Genomic DNA, 23520 nt, shown 5'->3' on the forward strand with positions numbered 1-23520 from the left:
GGAAAATAAAGGATGGCTGACTTCTTAATCTCTATAACGAGATTGCTGTGTTAAGGAAAAACCTTTCCTTTACATCAAATGCTCCTTTAAAAAAAAACCTTATAACATATAACATAGTTGAACTATATGTGGACTGCATCAGAGGCCTAAGAATAATTTAGGCAGTGATTCTATGGCAAAACTTATTTCAGCTTTCTTAAATTCCTAGTCAACGTCAGGAACATAGCTTTACTATATGTGCAAATGCTACCAGCGGATCATGTAGAGAAACCCACTTGGTATCACCATTTGTCATACCAAAAAATTACATGCATCTTATGTTCAGAATGCAGATGAAACTCAAATTTTTGGTAATGCACTTCAGAAATGGGAATACTTTTAACAAAAAACTTTATCTGGATAAGCAATGATGAATTCTACAACAAAAAATATTTTTACCTGGCAGACTGATCAATAGTTTTGGGGGTTTTTTTACTAAATTAACATTTACCATGTAGTTTTGTTTGTTTGTTTGTTTTTTGTTTTTTGTGGTACACGGGCCTCTCACTGTTGTGGCCTCTCCCGTTGCGGAGCACAGGCTTCAGACGCGCAGGCTCAGAGGTCATGGCTCACAGGACTAGCCGCTCCGCGGCATATGGGATCTTCCTGGACCGGCGCACGAACCCGTGTCCCCTGCATCGGCAGGCGGACTCTCAACCACTGTGCCACTAGGGAAGCCCCTACCACTTAGTTTTTCATGTGTAAATAGGTAAGCAGAAAAAAATACCTACAGACAAACAAAAAGTTCATTATGTTAACCAATCAGGGCCTGGAAACTTCTGCAGTTTTCTTCCCAAGTGTTCTCCGATCAAATCATCTTTTTTTTTGTTTTCCTGTAAACAGTAACATAAATACAAATTGTTTAATAATAACCATAAAGTCTCAAAGGCTGAGGTTTAAGTATTTATACTTCATATGGTAAGGAGACAGATATTGGACAATTTCTAGACTCCTGAAGATTTGGCATTAAAAACAAAAACCTCAGTCATCAGAATTCCTAGTTCTACGTTTGTGACTAACTACATAAATAACCATTGGAAAACAGGACTTTCCAAGCTAACTTTCCAGTTAGACTTTAATCTTAAACGAAGTGTGTATGTGGTTTTATTAATCTATTACGATGCACAAGTTGGATGTCTTTCCATGAATGCTACTTACCACCACTGACATCAACCAATGAAACAGAACACAATACTTACAATTTAATGAAATTCCAACAGCAAACAGTTCCTATGGGTTTTGGTTTCTAATACCTGCCTACCTAAAGTTAATAATACTTATTACCTGTTCAACAATTACAGAAAAATCTTTTAAAGTTAAGGAAAGTTTGAGGTAAATAAAGAATATTCATTTAAGAATGAAGTAGTCAAGATTTCCTTTTACTCAAAAAAAACAAAAAACAAAACACAAAAATCACTTCCAAGAGTCAACCTCCATGTACAAAAAAGCAAGATCAATCACTAGACACAAAGGATATTCCAAAGGTCTTTAAAAATGGTAATTAATCTCAAAAAAGGAAAATTAATTTTAGCTTTTATATTTCATTCATTATCAAGACCATATTTGCTTAACAAGATAATTATGCAATTGATACAAAACATACAGCATTTACACTTAACTGTACAAAATAATTTAAGGTTTATAAAAATATTAGAATGTTTAGAGTTGACTGACACAGTCTTAAATAATCTCTTCTAGAGAAGTATAGTAAAACCACTGATTTCCATTTTATTTCTTTTTTAATAAGTCAAAGAAAGGATGCTGCAATGCTTCATCCAAGGTAATTCTTTTCACTGGATCATATTCTAACATTCTTTGAATCAGGTCAAACAGTTTCTCATGTTCTTCATCATGACAGAGCATAAATTCCTGAGGGGAGAAATGACTTTGTTTAAGAAAGACAATAAAAAATAGTTAAAACAGGTTTTTTTGGGGTTTTTTTGTTTTACCTTTAATGGTTTGCAGTGTCTCGTAACATATCTACCAGCAGAACTATGTTCCTCCCAATCTAGCTGATTATGATGAAAATACTTCTGTTTCCTATAGGAAAGAGAAGTCTGGATTAAATTTTAAGAAAAAAAGAAACCCCAAACCCACATTCTTACCCTGCCCCAAACAGGGGATTGGGGGAAAATATGGAACCATAGACATCTCTCTATATATACATAAACATACAATTTCTAAAAATCTCAGCAATAATTATATTGGATACCTTATATGGTATTTTTCCTAATCTTGTACCCTCTGAAGTTTTAGTATCCCACCTAAGTTGTACCATATGTGAAACAATGCCAGCTTCAAAAACAGAGGTTCCTAGATCCATTCCTGTAAATTCTGATTTCACTAGATCTGGAATGGGGCTAGAAATCGTTAACAATTCCCTGGATGACTTCTGCGGTGAAGCTATGTTTTGAAACCACTTATAGTATTCTTGTCCAAAGACGTACATGTGGTTTGCAACAGTCTGGAATTCAAATTTAGATAGGACTCCAAAATCAAGCTCGTTTTACTACTCTATGTATTATTTTTAAATCAACCTAGGAAAACATTTATGCAAAGGTTAACCTGAGTATAAAAACACCACTTTATTTACTGGATCACAAAGTAAATATTGCATTACTTTTCAAAAACTTGACTTCATGAAAAATAATTCAAAATCTACAGTCTTTGGAATAAGCAATAACAACAAAGATGGGTTTTCTATAGTTTGAATATAGGCCACTGCATGTACACAATAAGGACTTTAATCTTAAAAAGCATACCTTGTTTTCTGAATCATGTGTGTTGGTATGGGTCCTAATATACGTTCCATCATTACCAGGTGTTCTTTATCATCATTAGTCTAAAAAAATAGGAAAAAGAAACTTAGCACTTTCCATTTCCCTACATGCACATAAAAGGATAACACAAGAAAACAGTGTGTCCGGGACTTCCCTGGTGGTCCAGTGGTAGAGAATACACCTTCCAATGCGGGGGACGTGGGTTCGCTCCCTGGTCGGGGAACTAAGATCCCACACGCTGCGGGGCAACTAAGCCTGCCCACCACAAGAGAGCCCACGAGCCACAAACTACAGAGCCCACACACTCTGGAACCCACACACCACAAGTGGAGAGAGAAAACCAACGTACCGCAACAAGAGAGAAGCCCACGTGCTGGAATGAAGACCCAATGTAAACCCCCCAAAAAAGTAAATAAATAAATGTTAAGAAAAAAAAAAAGAAAATAGTGTTTCCATAAAAGGACTAGATTAGACATCTGTACAATTTATATTACACTCTACTTCAAAGATGGAATAAAACTGAATGAGCTACACTGTCTGATTTCTGAAATGAATTGGTAAGGTTTGTATAGCTGATTGAGGAACAACTTTTTTTTTTTTTTTTGTTTCTAGATTTTTTTTTAATTAGTTTCTGCTTTATAACAAAGTGAATCAGTCATACATATACATCTGTTCCCACATCCCTTCCCTCATGCATCTCCCTCCCTCCCACCCTCCCCATCCCACCACTCCAGGCGGTCACAAAGCACCGAGCTGATCTCCCTGTGCTCTGCGGCTGCTTCCCACTATCTATCTACCTTACGTTTGGTAGTGTATACACGTCCATGCCTCTCTTTCGCCTTGTCACAGACCACCCTTCCCCCTCCCCATATCCTCAAGTCCATTCTCAAGTAGGTCTGCGTCTTCATTCCCGTTTTGCCCCTAGGTCCTTCATGACATTTTTTTCTAAATTCCGTATATATGTGTTAGCATACGGTATTTGTCTTTCTCTTTCTGACTAACTTCACTCTGTATGACAGACTCTAGGTCTATCCACCTCATTACAAATAGCTCAGCTTCGTTTCTTTTTATGGCTGAGTAATATTCCATTGTATATATGTGCCATATCTTCTTTATCCATTCATCCGATGATGGACACTTAGGTTGTTTCCAGCTCCGGGCTATTGTGAATAGAGCGGCAATGAACATTTTGGTACATGTCTCTTTTGGAATTATGGTTTTCTCAGGGTATATGCCTAGTAGTGGGATTGCTGGGTCATATGGTAGTTCTATTTTTAGTTTTTTAAGGAACCTCCATACTGCTCTCCATAGTGCCTGTACCAATTCACATTCCCACCAGCAGTGCAAGAGTGTTCCCTTTTTTCCACACCCTCTCCAGCATTTATTGTTTCTAGATTTCTTGATGATGGCCATTCTGACTGGTGTGAGATGATATCTCATTGTAGTTTTGATTTGCATTTCTCTAATGATTAATGATGTTGAGCATTCTTTCATGTGTTTGTTGGCAGTCTGTATATCTTCTTTGGAGAAATGCCTATTTAAGTCTTCTGCCCATTTTTGGATTGGGTTGTTTGTTTTTTTGCTATTGAGCTGCATGAGCTGTTTATAAATTTTGGAGATTAATCCTTTGTCAGTTGCTTCATTTGCAAATATTTTCTCACATTCTGAGGGTTGTCTTTTGGTCTTGTTTATGGTTTCCTTTGCTGTGCAAAAGCTTTGAAGTTTCATTAGGTCCCATTTGTTTATCTTTGTTTTTATTTCCATTTCTCTAGGAGGTGGGTCCAAAAGGATCTTGCTGTGATTTATGTCATAGAGTGTTCTACCTATGTTTTCCTCTAAGAGTTTGATAGTTTCTGGCCTTACATTTAAGTCTTTAATCCATTTTGAGCTTATTTTTGTGTATGGTGTTAGGGAATGATCTAATCTCAAATTTTACATGTCCCTGTCCAGTTTTCCCAGCACCACTTATTGAAGAGGCTGTCCTTTCTCCACTGTACATTCCTGCCTCCTTTATCAAAGATAAGTTGGCCATATGTGCGTGGGTTTATCTCTGGGCTTTCTATCCTGATCCACTGATCGATCTTTCTGTTTTTATGCCAGTACCACACTGTCTTGATTACTGTAGCTTTGTAGTATAGTCTGAAGTCAGGGAGCCTGATTCCTCCAGCTCCGTTTTTCGTTCTCAAGATTGCTTTGGCTATTCGGGGTCTTTTGTTTTTCCAAACAAATTTTGAAATTTTTTGTTCTAGTTCTCTGAAAAATGCCAGTGGTAGTTTGATAGGGATTGCATTGAATCTGTAGATTGCTTTGGGTAGTAGAGTCATTTTCACAATATTGATTCTTCCAATCCAGGAGCATGGTATATCTCTCCATCTATTTGTATCATCTTTAATTTCTTTCATCAGTGTCTTATAATTTTCTGCATACAGGTCTTTTGTCTCCTTAGGTAGGTTTATTCCTAGATATTTTATTCTTTTTGTTGCAATGGTAAATGGGAGTGTTTTCTTGATTTCATTTTCAGATTTTTCATCATTAGTGTACAGGAATGCCAGAGATTTCTGTACATTAATTTTGTATCCTGCTACTTTACCAAATTCATTGATTAGTTCTAGTAGTTTTTCGGTAGCATCTTTAGGATTCTCTATGTATAGTATCATGTCATCTGCAAACAGTGACAGCTTTACTTCTTCTTTTCCAATTTGGATTCCTTTTATTTCCTTTTCTTCTCTGATTGCTGTGGCTAAAACTTCCAAAACTATGTTGAATAAGAGTGGTGAGAGTGGGCAGCCTTGTCTTGTTCCTGATCTTAGTGGAAATGGTTTCAGTTTTTAACCATTGAGGACAATGTTGGCTGTGGGTTTGTCATATATGGCCTTTATGATGTTGAGGAAAGTTCCCTCTATGCCTACTTTCTGCAGGGTTTTTATCATAAACGGGTGTTGAATTTTGTCGAAAGCTTTCTCTGCATCTATTGAGATGATCATATGGTTATTCTCCTTCAACTTGTTAATATGGTGTATCACATTGATTGATTTGCGTATATTGGAGAATCCTTGCATTCCTGGAATAAACCCCACTTGATCATGGTGTATGATCCTTTTAATGTGCTGTTGGATTCTGTTTGCTAGTATTTTGTTGAGGATTTTTGCATCTATGTTCATCAGTGATATTGGCCTGTAGTTTTCTTTCTTTGTGACATCCTTGCCTGGTTTTGGTATCAACGTGATGGTGGCCTCGTAGAATGAGTTTGGGAGTGTTCCTTCCTCTGATATTGTTTGGAAGAGTTTGAGAAGGATGGGTGTTAGCTCTTCTCTAAATGTTTGATAGAATTCGCCTGTGAAGCCATCTGGTCCTGGGCTTTTGTTTGATGGAAGATTTTTAATCACAGTTTCAATTTCAGTGCTTGTGATTGGTCTATACATATTTTCTATTTCTTCCTGAGTCAGTCTTGGCAGGTTGTGCATTTCTAAGAATTTGTCCATCTCTGCCAGGTTGTCCATTTTATGGGCATAGAGTTGCTTGTAGTAATCTCTCATGATCTTTTGTATTTCTGCAGTGTCAGTTTTTACTTCTCCCTTTTCATTTCTAATTCTATTGATTTGAGTCTTCTCCCTTCTTTTCTTGATGAGTCTGGCTAATGGTTTATCAATTTTGTTTATCTTCTCAAAGAATCAGCTTTTAGTTTTATTGATCTTTGCTATGGTTTCCTTCATTTCTTTTTCATTTATTTCTGATCTGATTTTTATGATTTCTTTCCTTCTGCTAACTTTGCGGTGTTTTTGTTCTTCTTTCTCTAATTGCTTTAGGTGCAAGGTTAGGTTGTTTATTCGAGATGTTTCCTGTTTCTTAAGGTGGGATTGTATTGCTATAAACTTCCCTCTTAGAACTGCTTTTGCTGCATCCCATAGGTTTTGGGTCGTCGTGTCTCCATTGTCATTTGTTTCTAGGTATTTTTTAATTTCCTCTTTGATTTCTTCAGTGATCACTTCGTTATTAAGTAGTGTATTGTTTAGCCTCCATGTGTTTGTATTTTTTACAGCTGTTTTCCTGTAATTGATATCTAGCCTCATAGCATTGTGGTCAGAAAAGACACTTGATACAATTTCAATTTTCTTCAATTTACCAAGGCTTGATTTGTGACCCAAGATATGATCTATCCTGGAGAATGTTCCATGAGCACTTGAGAAAAATGTGTATTCTGTTGTTTTTGGATGGAATGTCCTATAAATATCAATTAAGTCCATCTTGTTTAATGTATCATTTAAAGCTTGTGTTTCCTTATTTATTTTCATTTTGGAAGATCTGTCCATTGGTGAAAGTGGGGTGTTAAAGTCCCCTACTATGATTGTGTTACTGTCCATTTCTCCTTTTATGGCTGTTAGTATTTGCCTTATGTATTGAGGTGCTCCTATGTTTGGTGCATAAATATTTACAATTGTTATATCTTCTTCTTGGATCGATCCCTTGATCATTATGTAGTGTCCTTCTTTGTCTCTTCTAGTAGTCTTTATTTTAAAGTCTATTTTGTCTGATATGAGAATTGCTACTCCAGCTTTCTTTTGGTTTCCATTTGCATGGAATATCTTTTTCCATCCCCTTACTTTCAGTCTGTATGTGTCTCTAGGTCTGAAGTGGGTCTCTTGTAGACAGCATATATATGGGTCTTGTTTTTGTATCCATTCAGCCAATCTGTGTCTTTTGGTGGGAGCATTTAGTCCATTTACATTTAAGGTAATTATCGATATGTATGTTCCTATTCCCATTTTCTTAATTGTTTTGGGTTCGTTATTGTAGGTCTTTTCCTTCTCTTGTGTTTCTTGCCTAGAGAAGTTCCTTTAGCATTTGTTGTAAAGCTGGTTTGGTGGTGCTGAACTCTCTCAGCTTTTGCTTGTCTGTAAACCTTTTAATTTCTCCATCAAATCTGAATGAGATCCTTGCTGGGTAGAGTAATCTTGGTTGCAGGTTTTTCTCCTTCATCACTTTAATTATGTCCTGCCACTCCCTTCTGGCTTGTAGAGTTTCTGCTGAGAGATCAGCTGTTATCCTGATGGGGATTCCCTTGTGTGTTATTTGTTGTTTTTGCCTTGCTGCTTTTAATATGATTTCTTTGTGTTTCATTTTTGACAGTTTGATTAAAATGTGTCTTGGCGTATTTCTCCTTGGATTTATTCTGTATGGGGCTCTCTGTGCCTCCTGGACTTGATTAACTATTTCCTTTCCCATATTAGGGAAGTTTTCAACTATAATCTCTTCAAATATTTTCTCAGTCCCTTTCTTTTTCTCTTCTTCTTCTGGAACACCTATAATTCGAATGTTGGTGCGTTTAATGTTGTCCCAGAGGTCTCTGAGACTGTCCTCTGTTCTTTTCATTCTTTTTTCTTTATTTTGCTCTGCATCAGTTATTTCCACTATTTTATCTTCCACCTCACTTATCCGTTCTTCTGCCTCAGTTATTCTGCTAGTGATCCCCTCTAGAGTAATTTTTATTTCATGTATTGTGTTTTTAATCGATGCTTGATTCATCTTTAGTTCTTCTAGGTCCTTGTTAACTGTTTCTTGCATTTTGTCTATTCTATTTCCAAGATTTTGGATCTGGGAAATAGAATCTTGGATCATCTTTACCATCATTATTCTGAATTCTTTTTCAGGTAGACTGCCTATTACGTCTTCATTTGTTAGGTCTGGTGGGTTTTTATCTTGTTCCTTCTCCTGCTGTGTGTTTTTCTGTCTTCTCATTTTGCTTATGTTACTGTGTTTGGGGTCTCCTTTTTGCAGGCTGCAGGTTCGTAGTTCCCGTTGTTTTTGGTGTCTGTCCCCAGTGGCTAAGGTTGGTTTAGTGGGTTGTGTAGGCTTCCTGGTGGAAGGTAGTAGTGCCTGTGTTTTGGTGAATGAGGCTGGATCTTGTCTTTCTTGTGGGCAGGTCCACGTCTGGTGGTGTGTTTTGGGGTGTCTGCGGACTTTTTATGATTTTAGGCCACCTCTCTGCTAATGGGTGGCGTTGTGTTCCTGTCTTGCTAGTTGTTTGGCATAGGGTGTCCAGAACTGTAGCTTGCTGGTCGTTGAGTGAAGCTGGGTGCTGGTGTTGAGATGGAGATCTCTGGAAGATTTTCGCCGTTTGATATTATGTGGAGCTGGGAGGTCTCTTGTGGACCAGTGTCCTGAAGTTGGCTCTCCCACCTCAGAGGCACAGCACTGACTCCTGGCTCCTCAATTTGGGATGATGTGTTGTCTATTCATGTATTCCACAGATGCAGGGTACATCAAGTTGATTGTGGAGCTTTAATCCGCTGCTTCTGAGGCTGCTGGGAGAGGTTTCCCTTTCTCTTCTTTGTTCTCACAGCTCCTGGGTCTCAGCTTTGGATTTGGCCCCGCCTCTGCGTGTAGGTCGCCGGAGGGCGTCTGTTCTTCGCTCAGACAGGACAGGGTTAAAGGAGCAGCCTCTTCGGGGACTCTGGCTCACTCAGGCCGGGCGGGAGGGAGGGGCACGGAGTGCGGGGCGAGCCTGCAGCGGCAGAGTTCGGCGTGACGTTGCACCAGCCCGAGGCGCGCCGTGCGTTCTCCCAGGGAAGCTGCCCCTGGATCCCGGGACCCCGGCAGTGGCGGGCTGCACAGGCTACCGGAAGGGCGTTGTGGACAGTGACCTGCGCTCGCACACAGGCTTCTTGGCGGCGGCAGCAGCAGCCCCAGCGTCCCACGCCCGTCACTGGGCTCCGCGCTTTCAGTCGTGACTCGCGCCCGTCTGTGGAGCCCCTTTAAGCAGCGCTCCTCTCCTCGCGCACCAGGAAACCAAGAGGGAAGAAAAAGTCTCTTGCCTCTTCGGCAGCTCCAGAGTTTTCCCGGACTCCCTGCCGGCTAGCTGTGGCACATTAGCCCCCTTCAGGCTGAGTTCTCGCCGCCAGCCGCAGTCCTTTCCCTGTGCTCTGACCGAAGCCCGAGCCTCAGCTTCCAGCACCGCCCGCCCTGGCGGCCGAGCAGACAAGCCTCTCGGGCGGGTGAGTGCCACTCGGCACCGATCCTCTGTGCGGGAATCTCTCCGCTTTGCCCTACCCAGGTATGTGGGGAGTTTCTTGCCTTTTGGGAGGTCTGGGGTCTTCTACCAGCGTTCAGTAGGTGTTCTGTAGGAGTTGTTCCACGTGTAGCTGTATTTCTGGTGTATCCGTGGGGAGGAAGGTGATCTCCGCGTCCCTTTTTCATTTTTTAAAGCAGGCATCAGATAGGATATAGTTTGCCAATCCTTGCTCTGAAGAGCAGAGTCTATGTGCAATGCTTTTTAAATCCATTAACTACTGTGCCTAGCACACTGCTTTCAAAATGTTCTTAAGTCATGACAGGAATAAATAATACAAGCTCCATTATCTTCAAAAAGTTCCTTAGTTGAAGACTATTTTGGAGGGTGGAATTAAAATATAAACCACATCTCACACCAAAGTTAATAATCGACGCTTAAGATCTCAGAATGATTTACAATCATAAAACCATCTGAAGGATTTTATATGTGTCAGAATGAAGAAAGCATGCACTGTGCTCAACTTTTTCCTTGACCCTATAGCTTACTACCACAAAACCAGACACCACCCCCGAGAAATGTCCGACAGCTACGTTCTAGATATCAAACTTGTCTACAAACTCAGAGTACTTTTAACAGATCTCTACGGAGTAGACAGAAGTTTGGTGAGGTGCCCCATAGCAGTGAACACATATATTCTGCAACAGCCACCTAAGTGACTTATAATTCATCACAGCTTCCTCCCTCCTCATCCTGCATTGCCATAACCTCAAAGCAACCTTGACAGTATTAGCCAGGAACTTCCTTACCACCCTCACCCCATCCAACAACACACCTTGATCAAATCACAACCCTCTTAAAGTTCTCCAATGGTTACACCACTTGAAGCTTTCAAGACTTTTAGTTTTCCGACATAAGCAAAATTATGAGCAAAACAAGTAGAGACCTAAATAATATTTTCTCCTTTTTGTTCTGCCAAGTAAGCCAATAACTATTATCATTTCATAGAAAGAACATTTTAATACCAAAAAAAAAGAGGAGAGATAATTTCTAAATGAAAGCCAGAATGGCAACCCTACAAAATCATTTTCATTTTAGACCGGTCTACATTTGGAAACCACTGACTCCTAGGATAAAACAAATACCTTTCTATGGCAAACAAGTCCACTATGAATCAGTACTTGCCTACTGACACCATTTTCCTATTTATCCAAGACACTCCGGCAGCACTATTCATCCTTCCTCAACTAGAGTAGCTTCCTTTATGCCTCTTGCATTTATGAATACCATTTCTTCCTGATATGGCCATCACACACTCTAGTTTTCTGACAAACTCTTACTCTTCCTTATAGCTTGGATTAAACTCCCTATTCCTCAGTGATGCCTTCTCGAAGGAAACTTAACTGTTCACCTTTTCTGGGTTCCCTTCTACATTGTTCCATTATAGCAAGTATCACATTGTACTGTACGTTTTCCCATGTCTATCCTGTGTATGTCTTCCTTGAGGAGAGAGATGCTGTCTTTTCATTTTTATACACACAGTGCTTAGAAATGTGCCTAGGGTGTCATACATGCTTAATACAACTTACTGTTTCTGAATTCTTTTAATAAAAGTGCAACATAACCAGAGCTGAATTAAAACTGACCATAGTAACACTAATGTAAATTTATGAAAGAGCATCACAATAAAATGGATCATATGAAGTCAATATGAACCACGTGTTTAAAAGCTCCACATGCAGAATGAATTATGACCATTCACTGAGAGTATTTCATTCGACTATGGTTTTAGAAAAGGATGACTATTTTGCACATGGAAGTTTACATCTTAAGAATAATGACACTATGGCAACTTTCCAATATGGAAACAAAAACTTTAACATGCCTTTAACATTAAAGCTCATTATGAATCAGTAAGTAACATTTACTAAATACATACCTGAAAGACTGTGAAACCAAGGTAATATTCAATAAGAATGCAACCTATGCTCCAAACATCACATGGCTGAGACCAACCTAAAGCTATTTAAAAACAAAACCAAACATTTTATTATGCAACCATTTTTAATTGCCAATACACAATATCTTTTCCTATGTGGGTGCTCTCTTTATATAGCCCATTTAGGAGAATATGATAGTAAATTCAGGGTTTACATTTTTAGTTTTCTACCAAACATTATTCAGTATGCTTTCAGAGTCCTCCATATCCTTGTATCAACTTACAGTATTTTAACCTGGGGGAGGAGGCATTTTATGGAAAGTAAGAGGGGTTAGCAAATATTCCATAGTCTCTGAATTGCTTGTGCAATGAGGAGCACTGTTATACCCACTTAACGGTTGTTCTATGAAATTTTACATTTTATTAGTGCAAACATAGGTCAATAATTATCCTCAGAGTGTAATTACTAACCCCTTATCAATTACCATCAGCTTGATATCTGAGTTTATTTCTTCCATTAAAAGAAATAGTAGTGTCACATAAATTATGTAAGAATTATAATGGATATTATAAGCAGTGTCACCCATAAGCAGAATTATACAGATATTTAAAGTTCACATAGAGAGGTACCTATATATGTACTTTCAGGTTGTCTATACATGATCATATATTTTCTCCTTCAGAATTCTCAATAGTAACATTATTCAGAAAAGAAAAAAACACCTAGCCTTAAGTCTCTATCTATTTAGAAAGGAAAAGAGTAAACCTAAACCATACAGATGTTTTAACCTTTTATAGATTAAGTTTTTAATAAAAAAATAATGTACAAATAAAACCTACTTTAAAAGACATTTCAATTACTTTCAGTAACATTACTGAATTTAAAGACAAAGGAAGAAACAATATATTCAAGGAACTTGACTATGATTTAGCCATTTTTGTTAACCCTCATGGTACTTATCACTTGAACAAAAGGATAATGGAGCATGGTTTCTACTTACAGTAACACATACAAAATCTGCAAATGATAGAGCTTGGATCTAAGATGAAAGTTTTCTTTTCCAGCCACTCCTGTCTCCCAGTCCAGCTTTCTCCCAAGTGACTGTAAACTACCTCATTCTCTTATGGCTCAGCTCTCATACTCTTTGGAATTTCACATCATTCACTTTTACCAACTTCTGTTTACTACCAACACCCAAGACATGAGACCAACTGCCCTCCTCAGTGGTGGCACCTGACAACATCTTCCTCTTCAACCTAATTCTGCCTTAATCCTCAGGAGTAACACTTCACAAACACACAAAGAACCCTTCTAATCTTCCCATCTGTTCATTTCTTTTCCTAAACACCAATAACCCCAATTTCAGATTTATATCAACTATCCCCAGCCTGGCCACACATGGGACTGTATTATTACTAGGAATCACTGTATCTTACACAATCTAGGAGGAGGCCATTAACTAACTGTAAGATACACCACTGTTTTATGAACCAATAACCAAGAAAAAATGCCGTTTTGTCTTATGTTTCCTCACATGTTAAAATGTGGAGAAAAATCTTCTTCTTAAAATTGATAAAACACAGCAAGTTATCTCTTTTTAAGCTCTGAAAATACCTATCTGTCCACAATCTCCTCCCACACTCTTTTCTTTTACCTTCATTGCAGGCTTCAGTCCTCAACCATGAATACACTTTCTAAACTACTGCAACACAGCAGCTTCTTTCAGACCATACTAAGCAGAAATCCTAGTAACATCACTCTCAAAGATGAGCTCCAAACCTGTGCTATCCTATGTGGTAGCCACTAGCCACATGTGGTTATTTAAATCGAAAAGTTTAATTAATTTAAAATTCAGTTCCTCAGTCACACTGGCTATACTGAAAGTACACAGTAGTCTACGTGTGGCTACTAATGGCTACCATGTTGGATAGTGCAGATATACAACATTTCTATCATCATGGAAAGTTCTACTAGCCAGCACTACAAACTATTCTTAATTTCCTGTCCCTTTTACTAATTCTTTACTCTAGGTAAACATCATTAGTTTGCTCTCACACTCATATTCTCAACTACCAAGTCCTCTTAGACAAAAGGTAAAAAGTGGAAAAGACTGATTCCACAAAGATGTTTTACTATCAACCTCGGTTGAAACTTACTTTTGGCAAAGTAATATGCTTATACCATTTAACTATCTCCCAATATCACCTGATCTGAATTTTTCCCACTGTCTCCAAGCCCCCAAATCCATCCCTGACTTCCTTGCTCTATCAACATGACTCGGTCTCGAACTTTTAAATTTTGAGGCATAAGATGTGCTCTCCCTCACTGAGTTCCCTTTTATTAATATTGAAAAACGCTGCACCTTAACTAATTTTCCTTTCCATGCTGTCCCATGTCAAAGATGATCAAAGAAGCTCTCCTCATAGACTAGCCCCTCTTTCTTCTCCTCTTAACCTCCATCCACCCTACATCTAGACGTCTGCCAGCCAAATCTTTAGCATTTTCCCCAGCACCATGCTTTGTGATGAGACGAAAAGAGGTGCCCACATCGCTTCAAAATCACACTGCTGTCATGGACTTAGCCAATACAGCTTGTTCTCTTATGATCTTGTAAGACTGACTTGTTCAAAAAGAACCACCACCTGGAATATCCTTACAGATGATATCACATTTTTCCCACTCAGGAAAAATATTTATAGCAATGTCCAGACAGCTTTTATGAAAACAGAAAACATTTTCTGTACACTGCTGAGAAAATTACAGCTATCTCCCAACTATCTGCCCCCCAATAAAAGCTATAGAGAACAAAAAATCTCTTTTTCAATTAAAATATCAGGAAGTCTGGTATCTACTAACCCAAAATGACCTCTGGAGCTCTGTAATGCCGTGTAGATACCAAAGTGCTATGATGTTCATCATCGTACGTTGCACTTCCTAAGTCAATAATTTTGATATCTGTGTTTTGCAGTGTGCGTTCATCACGTTTCTAGAGATACAGTTAAGTAAACAGAAAGATCAATAAAGATATGAAATATTTTATAGCACTATCCAAAAGGCTTGCACATGAATTCTCTTTTTGATTTTCAAAATAACCCCATGAGAAAGGCAAAGGATTACCCTTTTTGGGTTAAACGTCAGGATATAATAAGCCTCAAAGGTAAAATTCCTCATCCAAGGATCACCAAGTTAAATTAATTTTAAAGACAACTACCAAAATTAAAACAAGTGTAACTTACCATTTTTGAATTATACTTGACTACATAGTCAGACTCCACAAATAAAATATTTTCAGGCTTCAGATCTGTATGGGTTAATTTATTATGATGCAAAACTACAAAAGAACAAAAAGACATTATTAGTTTCACTTACAAATTTAATCTGTACCGGGGGAAAGGAGAATTAGTAGTAGAGGTAGGGATCAAAAGTGGTTTCATCTTTACTTGCAACGTGCATTTTTAGTGACAATGGTTTGATATGTTGCTTGTCCAATAAAACCTTTAATTTACTGGTATTTAAAAATTTAACAAGTATACTTACAATTTATTGACTGACAGATCTGATATGCCATTTGCCTGATATGGTCAATTTGAAATGGCAGAAAGCTATTTTCTTTAATGAAATCATAGGTACTAAGTCCCAGGAGTTCGAACACAATACAAATATGACCATGATGATCAAACCATTCTAGCATCTGGACACATCGGCTGAAACAGATCAGAATACAAATAATTCAGTTCACAGAATTCTGATTATTTCATGTAACATAATGGATCACAGTTCCAAGTTTCTTACTTACAAGACATTATTGGGATCAGTACTATTTAAATGTTCCAATACTTCGATTTCTGAATGAGCTGCTTCACGATATTGTCCCACATTTTTTATGATTTTCATTGCGACATGTATGCCACCCCTTAAAAACAAAATGAAAATGGTAAATGTACAGAAGCGCGTTGAAGACATGTATCCTCTAGAGCAGCTGTCACCAACCTTTTTGGCACCAGGGACCGGTTAAATGGAAGACAATTTTTCCAAGGTTGAGGGGAGGGTGTGATGGTTCAGGTGGTAATGCAAGCTATGGTGAGCAGCAGATGAAGTTTCACTCACTCGCCCACTGCTCACCTCCTGCTGTTAGGCCCAGTTCCTACCAGTCCACGGCCCAGGGGTTGGGGACCCCTGCTCTAAAGCATCATCTTGTTAAGTACCAATCACTCTATGCTATTTTCCTAAAATAATCTTTCAGGGTATATTATAGCAGATCTATAAACATTTTTTTCAAAACATTTTGACAAAATATACATTATACAGAGTGATGATTTCTCTTAATACTTATGAACGTTAATGTTTGTTTCCAAAAGTTAAAATTTACCTAGATATTATAAGTAGTTTTTTTTAAAAAAAGGATAAAAATATAAACCTTGAACATACTACTGCTGAAAACATTCACTCATTCGCCAGGCTGCACCGAATGTGCCAGATGTTGCATTGGAATCACTGTTAGAAAGAGCTTGTTCCATGTACCTCACAGTCTAATGGAAAAGACAGACACTTGAACAACTTATCATTAGGTTAGAAGTGCCTGGTATAAGGAATAGAGAGAAGAAAGAACCTAACCATCAGAGTTAGGGGAGCTCAGACTTCTTCAGAGAAGAAAGACAACTATCAGTTTGTTAGATAATTCTGGCAAAGGAGACACCAGCAATAAGTCATCAAGCCAAAAAAATGTTTAGTGCATTCACGGATGCGAATAGGTATAAATAGCAACAATGTAGGGTAGCGTGTTTTAGACCGGGGCATCTGTAGTACTTCCTAAAAAGTACAGAGGGAATTCCCTGGTGGTCCAGTGGCTTAAGACATGAGCTTTCACTGCCGTGGGCCCAGGTTCAATCCCTGGTCGAGGAGCTGAGATCCCGCAAGCCATGTGGCATGGCCAAAAAAAAAAAGCCGTAAATGATTTTGAGGAAAAGGATTTCCAAATCTTCAGCTTCCTTCGGTCCTCTTTTCTAAACCTGATCTTCTTGAATACAAGCCAGCAGTCAACCCTGCATTTTTCACTATGGCCTTCCCACATTACAAAAGAGAACCCCATGCACGTGAAATTAATATGGCAAGGTTTGTGCCCCAGGCTGTTTATAAAAAAGAAAGAAAAAATTCTTTGAGGCAAAAATTTTTCTAGTTGCTGGATAGCAAACCGATTCCAAACTCATTTCTTTTGACAAGGTCCCAATGAAGTTGTGGTCTGATATATAATCATCAAAACAAATTTTTAATGATTTATCTCCCTATGATGTATAGCATATATGTCAAGACTTAAAAGAATTACTATAAAACTGCTGTGACAAAACTTCTTCTAGTCTCATCTACTTCATCATATGGACAAGTTTTCTAACTGCTAATAAGCTATAAAAATGAACAGTGCTAATAGCTATAAAAATGAAAAATGGATAATGGTGTTAGCTAATGCTACTATAGTAATCATATTGCAGTATATAAATGTTCAAACCAACATTATACACCTTAAACTTATAAGCTTTCATATTACTTGTCAATTAAAAAAAAGAAAAATGGAAACTTAATGTTAAAACAGTAAGATTTATCTATGGACACAGGAACTCATTTTTCAAAGGCCCCAACCATCTCAATAAAAGATATATTTTCAATTACATTGTATATTTTAGGTCTAATAAGTATCAAAATTTGTAACAGATTTTTACTTGATCAATTGAATACTATTCATTGGAATATCTCAAATACTCAAGTCTTGGAACTTCAAGAAATTTTTAAAAGACCTAAATGGGACAACTAGTGAAATGTGAACCAGGTTGAAGATAAGCTGGCAAAACTTGAAAATGCATATAACATGTAAATATAGAGAATGATTAAACACTGTAAAATGTTAACATTTGTGGAATCTGGGTGAAGAATATATGGGAATTCTTAGCAACTTTCCTAAGTCAAAGTATTTCAAAATATCTTAAAATTTTACTTTATGGTCACATTTTTGTCATAGAGAGGAAAGGGTGATAATAAAAGACACTTATGATAATATTCTTTATGAAAAGAGAAGTAAAATTTAAGTTCAAGATAAAGCATTTCTAAGTATTCAAGAAAAGTTTGTTCATGGATGACAGGAGGTATCAAGCTACTGTATTTAGAGTCCCCCAAACATATTTAGAAAGAGAAATATGTTTTTTTTAAAAAAAATCTCCTTTTACAATAAGCTGGAAATTACATCCTCAACTATTTTATGATGAAAAGTTGAGATGTCAATTTAGAAATGTGCAGTTTCCACTAAACTGTTGTAAGACGTTCACTTACAAAAAAATTTGCAACTGCAGAATAGAGATCCTAGAGGAAAACGTGAAAATGAAGCAGAGAGGGTCAAATAACAAAAAGTTTAGTATAACTCGTTAAAGAATCTGGACTTTATTCTGTAGGCTTCAAGTAATATAATTTATTTATAGTTTGAGAAGCTAACCCTAACGTGCAAATATTATCCTTTGGAAATAAAAGTTTTTGAACCAAGAAGATTAGACATGCTAATTTATTGTCTCTGCAATTCAAAAGTAGGGTAAAGCACTCCAAATCTCTTATAGAAAGCTAAGGACCTAAGTTCTGGGAAAGTCTTCACTTGAACACAGACATTAATTTCAATGAACTCCATCTGATAAAAATTTTCAACATTCTTGGTCAAAATCCATACTTATGGTAAATAAATCATACACAGTCCAAGAACTTTTGAATACTTATACCTCCCAGGAAAACACATAGCTACCACTTAAATTCCATTTCATCTAAATTATGGATCCTTCTCCACCAAAAATATCAGAATGTTCAAAAAAGAAAAACAACAAACTTACATGCCATGATCAATGCACTCTACAACTCTGCCAAAGGTCCCTTCTCCCAAAGTGTTCACGATTTCATCTAAAGTGAGGGGGGAGAAAGAAGTGTAAGTACATGAGTACAAATTATCAGTTATTCAAATAATGAATGCTTAAGTGTGGAATTTTTTCAAATGCTCTCTATTAAAGCATAATTAAGGTTCCAGCACTCAAATTATTTTATTTTCAGCTGCTACAAAAATAATTTAGATAGAGCTATCTTTCTTGCTCTAATCTCAAATTCCACTGATTATTTTGGAACTTTAGAGTAGAAATATTTAAACTCTATAGAAAAGAAGAAATACAAAAGAACAACAAACAAACCCACAAAAAAAAACAAAAAAACAATGAAGAGTTCTTTAGCCCCCCGCTGACAAACTATTCATAAAAAGATTATTCTGTCTGCAAAGTTTAAAAAGTGTTGAAAAATATTCTATACATCTTGCTTTTAGAACGTCTCCACTTTGACAGATAAGGTAACCCTCTTCATCATCTTCTATACTCCTGGATCTTTTCCTTTGGTGGCTCTTCTGGAACGGCAAGTGGGCAGCACCAAGATCGTCCTGCCAATCAATATAGCAGAGTGAATTCAGGGCAGAATACGCAATTCATTCAGCGGGCAGATATTCAGGCATTCAGATAAGAACCAGGCCACGAACAGTTGGCAGGAGCAATTTCAAATTCAGTCCCCAGAAATTCACAGGACACAGTTTATGTTACAGAAGAAAAACATGGCAAGATTTTCAGATAAGTTACTTAAAGTGGCAATAGAAAAAACAACACAATTGTCTCTAAAATACTGACTTAATTGAAGTCTGAAATTTAAAGAATGCAATGTCATGATCTATTAATCTCGTTATAAAATAGCCTATGCTGTGAGTTGAAATGTCTAGTTTGGCAGGAAAATGTTTTAAAATGTCAAGATTAGTACAAATTGATACTGAGCAATATTTTTAAACATACTTATTAAAATAAAAGGGGAAAATAAAGGCTAATGTCAATGTTTGATCTAATCAATGATAGTTCTAGTGAAGAAAACTTGGGGAGGAAAATAATAATTCATAGTTTACTGCAAACAAGTGAAGATTCATGAGTGTAAAAAAAAAGGGCAGGCTTTCTGGACAATAATTTCCCCTTCAGCACCCACTTTCAGAACTCCAATGGAACTAATTGCAGATTGTGCTATACACAGGGTAAGTATCCACCAGTGCAACTTTCTACATTTGTCTCCAAGTACTGGAAAAGGGGTTTCTTTTAAAGTAAAAAATGTTTAAGATGAAAGAAAAGATGGGTGCTTCATCTTTTCATATGATTATGTTATAAAAGATAAAAATATTTTTAACATTAAAATCAAGAACCTCATGATCTGGTCTGCAGAAAATGAGTAAATGTGGGCAAATGAGGACTTACTAATAAATGCAGATAAGTTGTAAGAATTTGGAAGTTTCCTTTAAGGATTCAAGTAATATAAACACAATTATATTCATATAGTATTATAAACTTTTTCAAACTTATTGGCTCAGTAAGAGCTTTTACACACAAATAAGTATCCACCCAAAATAAAAACAAAATCAATCATACCGAAAGTGACTGATTACTTGAACAGTGTCTATTACACTTCCTTTTAGGACTGCTTCTCCAGCTTCGGACTGAAGATTTACTGCAGTGAATTCGATAACTGCTTTCAACATCTGTGTGATAACGTCTAGGAACATATCCTTTGCAGTAGTCATTTCTGTATTCATCAATGTTAGGAACGTATCCTTTGCAGCAGTCACTTCTGTATTCATCAATGTTAGGAACGTATCCTTTGCAGCAGTCACTTCTGTATTCATCAATGTTAGGAACGTATCCTTTGCAGCAGTCACTTCTGTATTCATCAATGTTAGGAACGTATCCTTTGCAGCAGTCACTTCTGTATTCATCAATGTTAGGAACGTATCCTTTGCAGCAGTCACTTCTGTATTCATCAATGTTAGGAACGTATCCTTTGCAGCAGTCACTTCTGTATTCATCAATGTTAGGAACGTATCCTTTGCAGCAGTCACTTCTGTATTCATCAATGTTAGGAACGTATCCTTTGCAGCAGTCACTTCTGTATTCATCAATGTTAGGAACGTATCCTTTGCAGCAGTCACTTCTGTATTCATCAATGTTAGGAACGTATCCTTTGCAGCAGTCACTTCTGTATTCATCAATGTTAGGAACGTATCCTTTGCAGCAGTCACTTCTGTATTCATCAATGTTAGGAACGTATCCTTTGCAGCAGTCACTTCTGTATTCATCAATGTTAGGAACGTATCCTTTGCAGCAGTCACTTCTGTATTCATCAATGTTAGGAACGTATCCTTTGCAGCAGTCACTTCTGTATTCATCAATGTTAGGAACGTATCCTTTGCAGCAGTCACTTCTGTATTCATCAATGTTAGGAACGTATCCTTTGCAGCAGTCACTTCTGTATTCATCAATGTTAGGAACGTATCCTTTGCAGCAGTCACTTCTGTATTCATCAATGTTAGGAACGTATCCTTTGCAGCAGTCACTTCTGTATTCATCAATGTTAGGAACGTATCCTTTGCAGCAGTCACTTCTGTATTCATCAATGTTAGGAACGTATCCTTTGCAGCAGTCACTTCTGTATTCATCAATGTTAGGAACGTATCCTTTGCAGCAGTCACTTCTGTATTCATCAATGTTAGGAACGTATCCTTTGCAGCAGTCACTTCTGTATTCATCAATGTTAGGAACGTATCCTTTGCAGCAGTCACTTCTGTATTCATCAATGTTAGGAACGTATCCTTTGCAGCAGTCACTTCTGTATTCATCAATGTTAGGAACGTATCCTTTGCAGCAGTCACTTCTGTATTCATCAATGTTAGGAACGTATCCTTTGCAGCAGTCACTTCTGTATTCATCAATGTTAGGAACGTATCCTTTGCAGCAGTCACTTCTGTATTCATCAATGTTAGGAACGTATCCTTTGCAGCAGTCACTTCTGTATTCATCAATGTTAGGAACGTATCCTTTGCAGCAGTCACTTCTGTATTCATCAATGTTAGGAACGTATCCTTTGCAGCAGTCACTTCTGTATTCATCAATGTTAGGAACGTATCCTTTGCAGCAGTCACTTCTGTATTCATCAATGTTAGGAAGGTATCCTTTGCAGCAGTCACTTCTGTATTCATCAATGTTAAGAACGTATCTTTTGCAGCAGTCAGTTCTGTATTCATCAATGTATCTCCGGTCCCGATAATATCTCTCAATCAAGAACCTTGCTTCTAAATAATGACTGCAAACACATTAAAGGATTTAAAATTACTCTTTTCATTCTAGAATGCTTTAACGTTTAACCACATTTTAATGTGGTTAAAATAAAACATTCTCTCAAGAATTCCTGGTTTCAACAGCTAACTCAATAAAAGAAAAAAATACAAATTGATGTATTAGAATTTATACTTAACTCACAAAACTTAAATAATTTTACTTTAACCAACAAGCAAATGGGTACATATATCTCTATTAATATATACTGCTATGAAGGAACAAACCTTGGGTCAAATCATTCAACATATTCAGTGTTTACTTGATTAAGTGTCCCTTTACCTTCTGGTGAAAGTTAAGACCAAAAATTCACAAAACTGCTCTTCTGAAATTCATCAATCTTATGATATATGCATCTGTAACTAAGCTCTCTTCCTTTTTGCAGAGCCACACACAACATGAGGCAGGCAAAACAGGATTCCTTTCCTTCTTAATGTAAGTTAGGTATCTCTGGCACACAGAGTTCTTTCACAAAAGGTGTATTAGAGCTAAAAGGAATCTTAAATATATTTCAGGCCTTTCATTTTACAGATGACTACACTGAGATCCCTAGAAGGAAAACGATTTGCCATGGTTGTAGAGCACATTCTAAATCCTATTGTATGTGCCAGTATTATTATACACACCACCTATTCCATCTCCTCTCCTCTATTTCGAGCTTCCTGTATCTTTCTGAGAAATAGGCAACACAGTTTTTGAAGGCTGCTTCATGTGCCAAAAATATCCAAAATATATGCCCCTCAAATGAGAAAAGGTTCTTGTCATTGCTTGCTTAGGATTTCCCAACCCCCTACTTCCCTTTGCATTTTGAATTTCCTGTCACTCCTGCTTGTGAAATAAACAAGAATTCAGGGAAAACAGCATCATCTGGTGCCATAGTGCTTACCTTCTTTTTTTATTTTTTTTAATTTTTTTGCGGTACGCAGGCCTCTCACAGTTGTGGCCTCTCCCGTTGTGGAGCACAGGCTCCGGATGCGCAGGCCCAGCATCCATGGCTCATGGGCCTAGCCGCTCCGTGGCATGTGGGATCCTCCCGGACCGGGACACGAACCTGTGTCCCCTGCATCAGCAGGCGGACTGTCAACCACTGCACCACCAGGTAAGCCCCATAGTGCTTAACTGCTGAATCTACAGATCCCTTTGAAAATCTAATTGAGAGGTATGGACCCTCTTCCCTAAGAAACACACAAATGCGTAAACAAAACTTGGCAAGGAATTTCAGAGATCATGGACCTCAGGAAGTCAATGGATTCCAGTTAAGCAGCCTTGATTTGATGGAAAGAAAAAGACAGAGTCAACTGACCCAGTTTCCTGTCCCCCTCTCTACCTGGGATGAGTATCCTTTCCAACAGTGGGAAGCTTCAAGAGGGATGCACGTGGAGCACTGAGGGAGAGAGGGGACACCTGCCCAGTCACACACACCAGCTAAAATAATCCTGACAAGTAATGGAGTGACAGATGTTAACTAGACTGCCCTCACTAACCTCGTTCTTTTTCCCAGAATATGTTGTCATTCTTTTTTCTCAGGAGGCTGGTTTATGCAAAAATAA

The 23520-nt window shown here is 37.6% G+C and overlaps 1 protein-coding gene across 1 annotated transcript; it reads right to left on the bottom strand.

Moving 5' to 3' along the window:
• Nucleotides 1–1757: 1757 nt before the first annotated feature.
• Nucleotides 1758–18679, bottom strand: LOC308610469 (dual specificity protein kinase CLK4-like). The gene is made up of 9 exons (XM_081259595.1): nt 18626–18679; nt 15562–15678; nt 15303–15469; nt 15002–15096; nt 14622–14751; nt 11765–11847; nt 2802–2881; nt 1989–2079; nt 1758–1908 (listed from the first exon to the last, which is right to left on the bottom strand). Coding segments are annotated over exons 1-9 (906 nt in total). The 5' UTR covers nt 18628–18679; the 3' UTR covers nt 1758–1767.
• Nucleotides 18680–23520: the final 4841 nt, after the last annotated feature.

Source organism: Mesoplodon bidens (assembly GCF_964165515.1).
Source record: "Mesoplodon bidens genome assembly, contig: HAP1_SCAFFOLD_1105, whole genome shotgun sequence".
Taxonomy (NCBI): Eukaryota; Metazoa; Chordata; class Mammalia; order Artiodactyla; family Ziphiidae; genus Mesoplodon; species Mesoplodon bidens.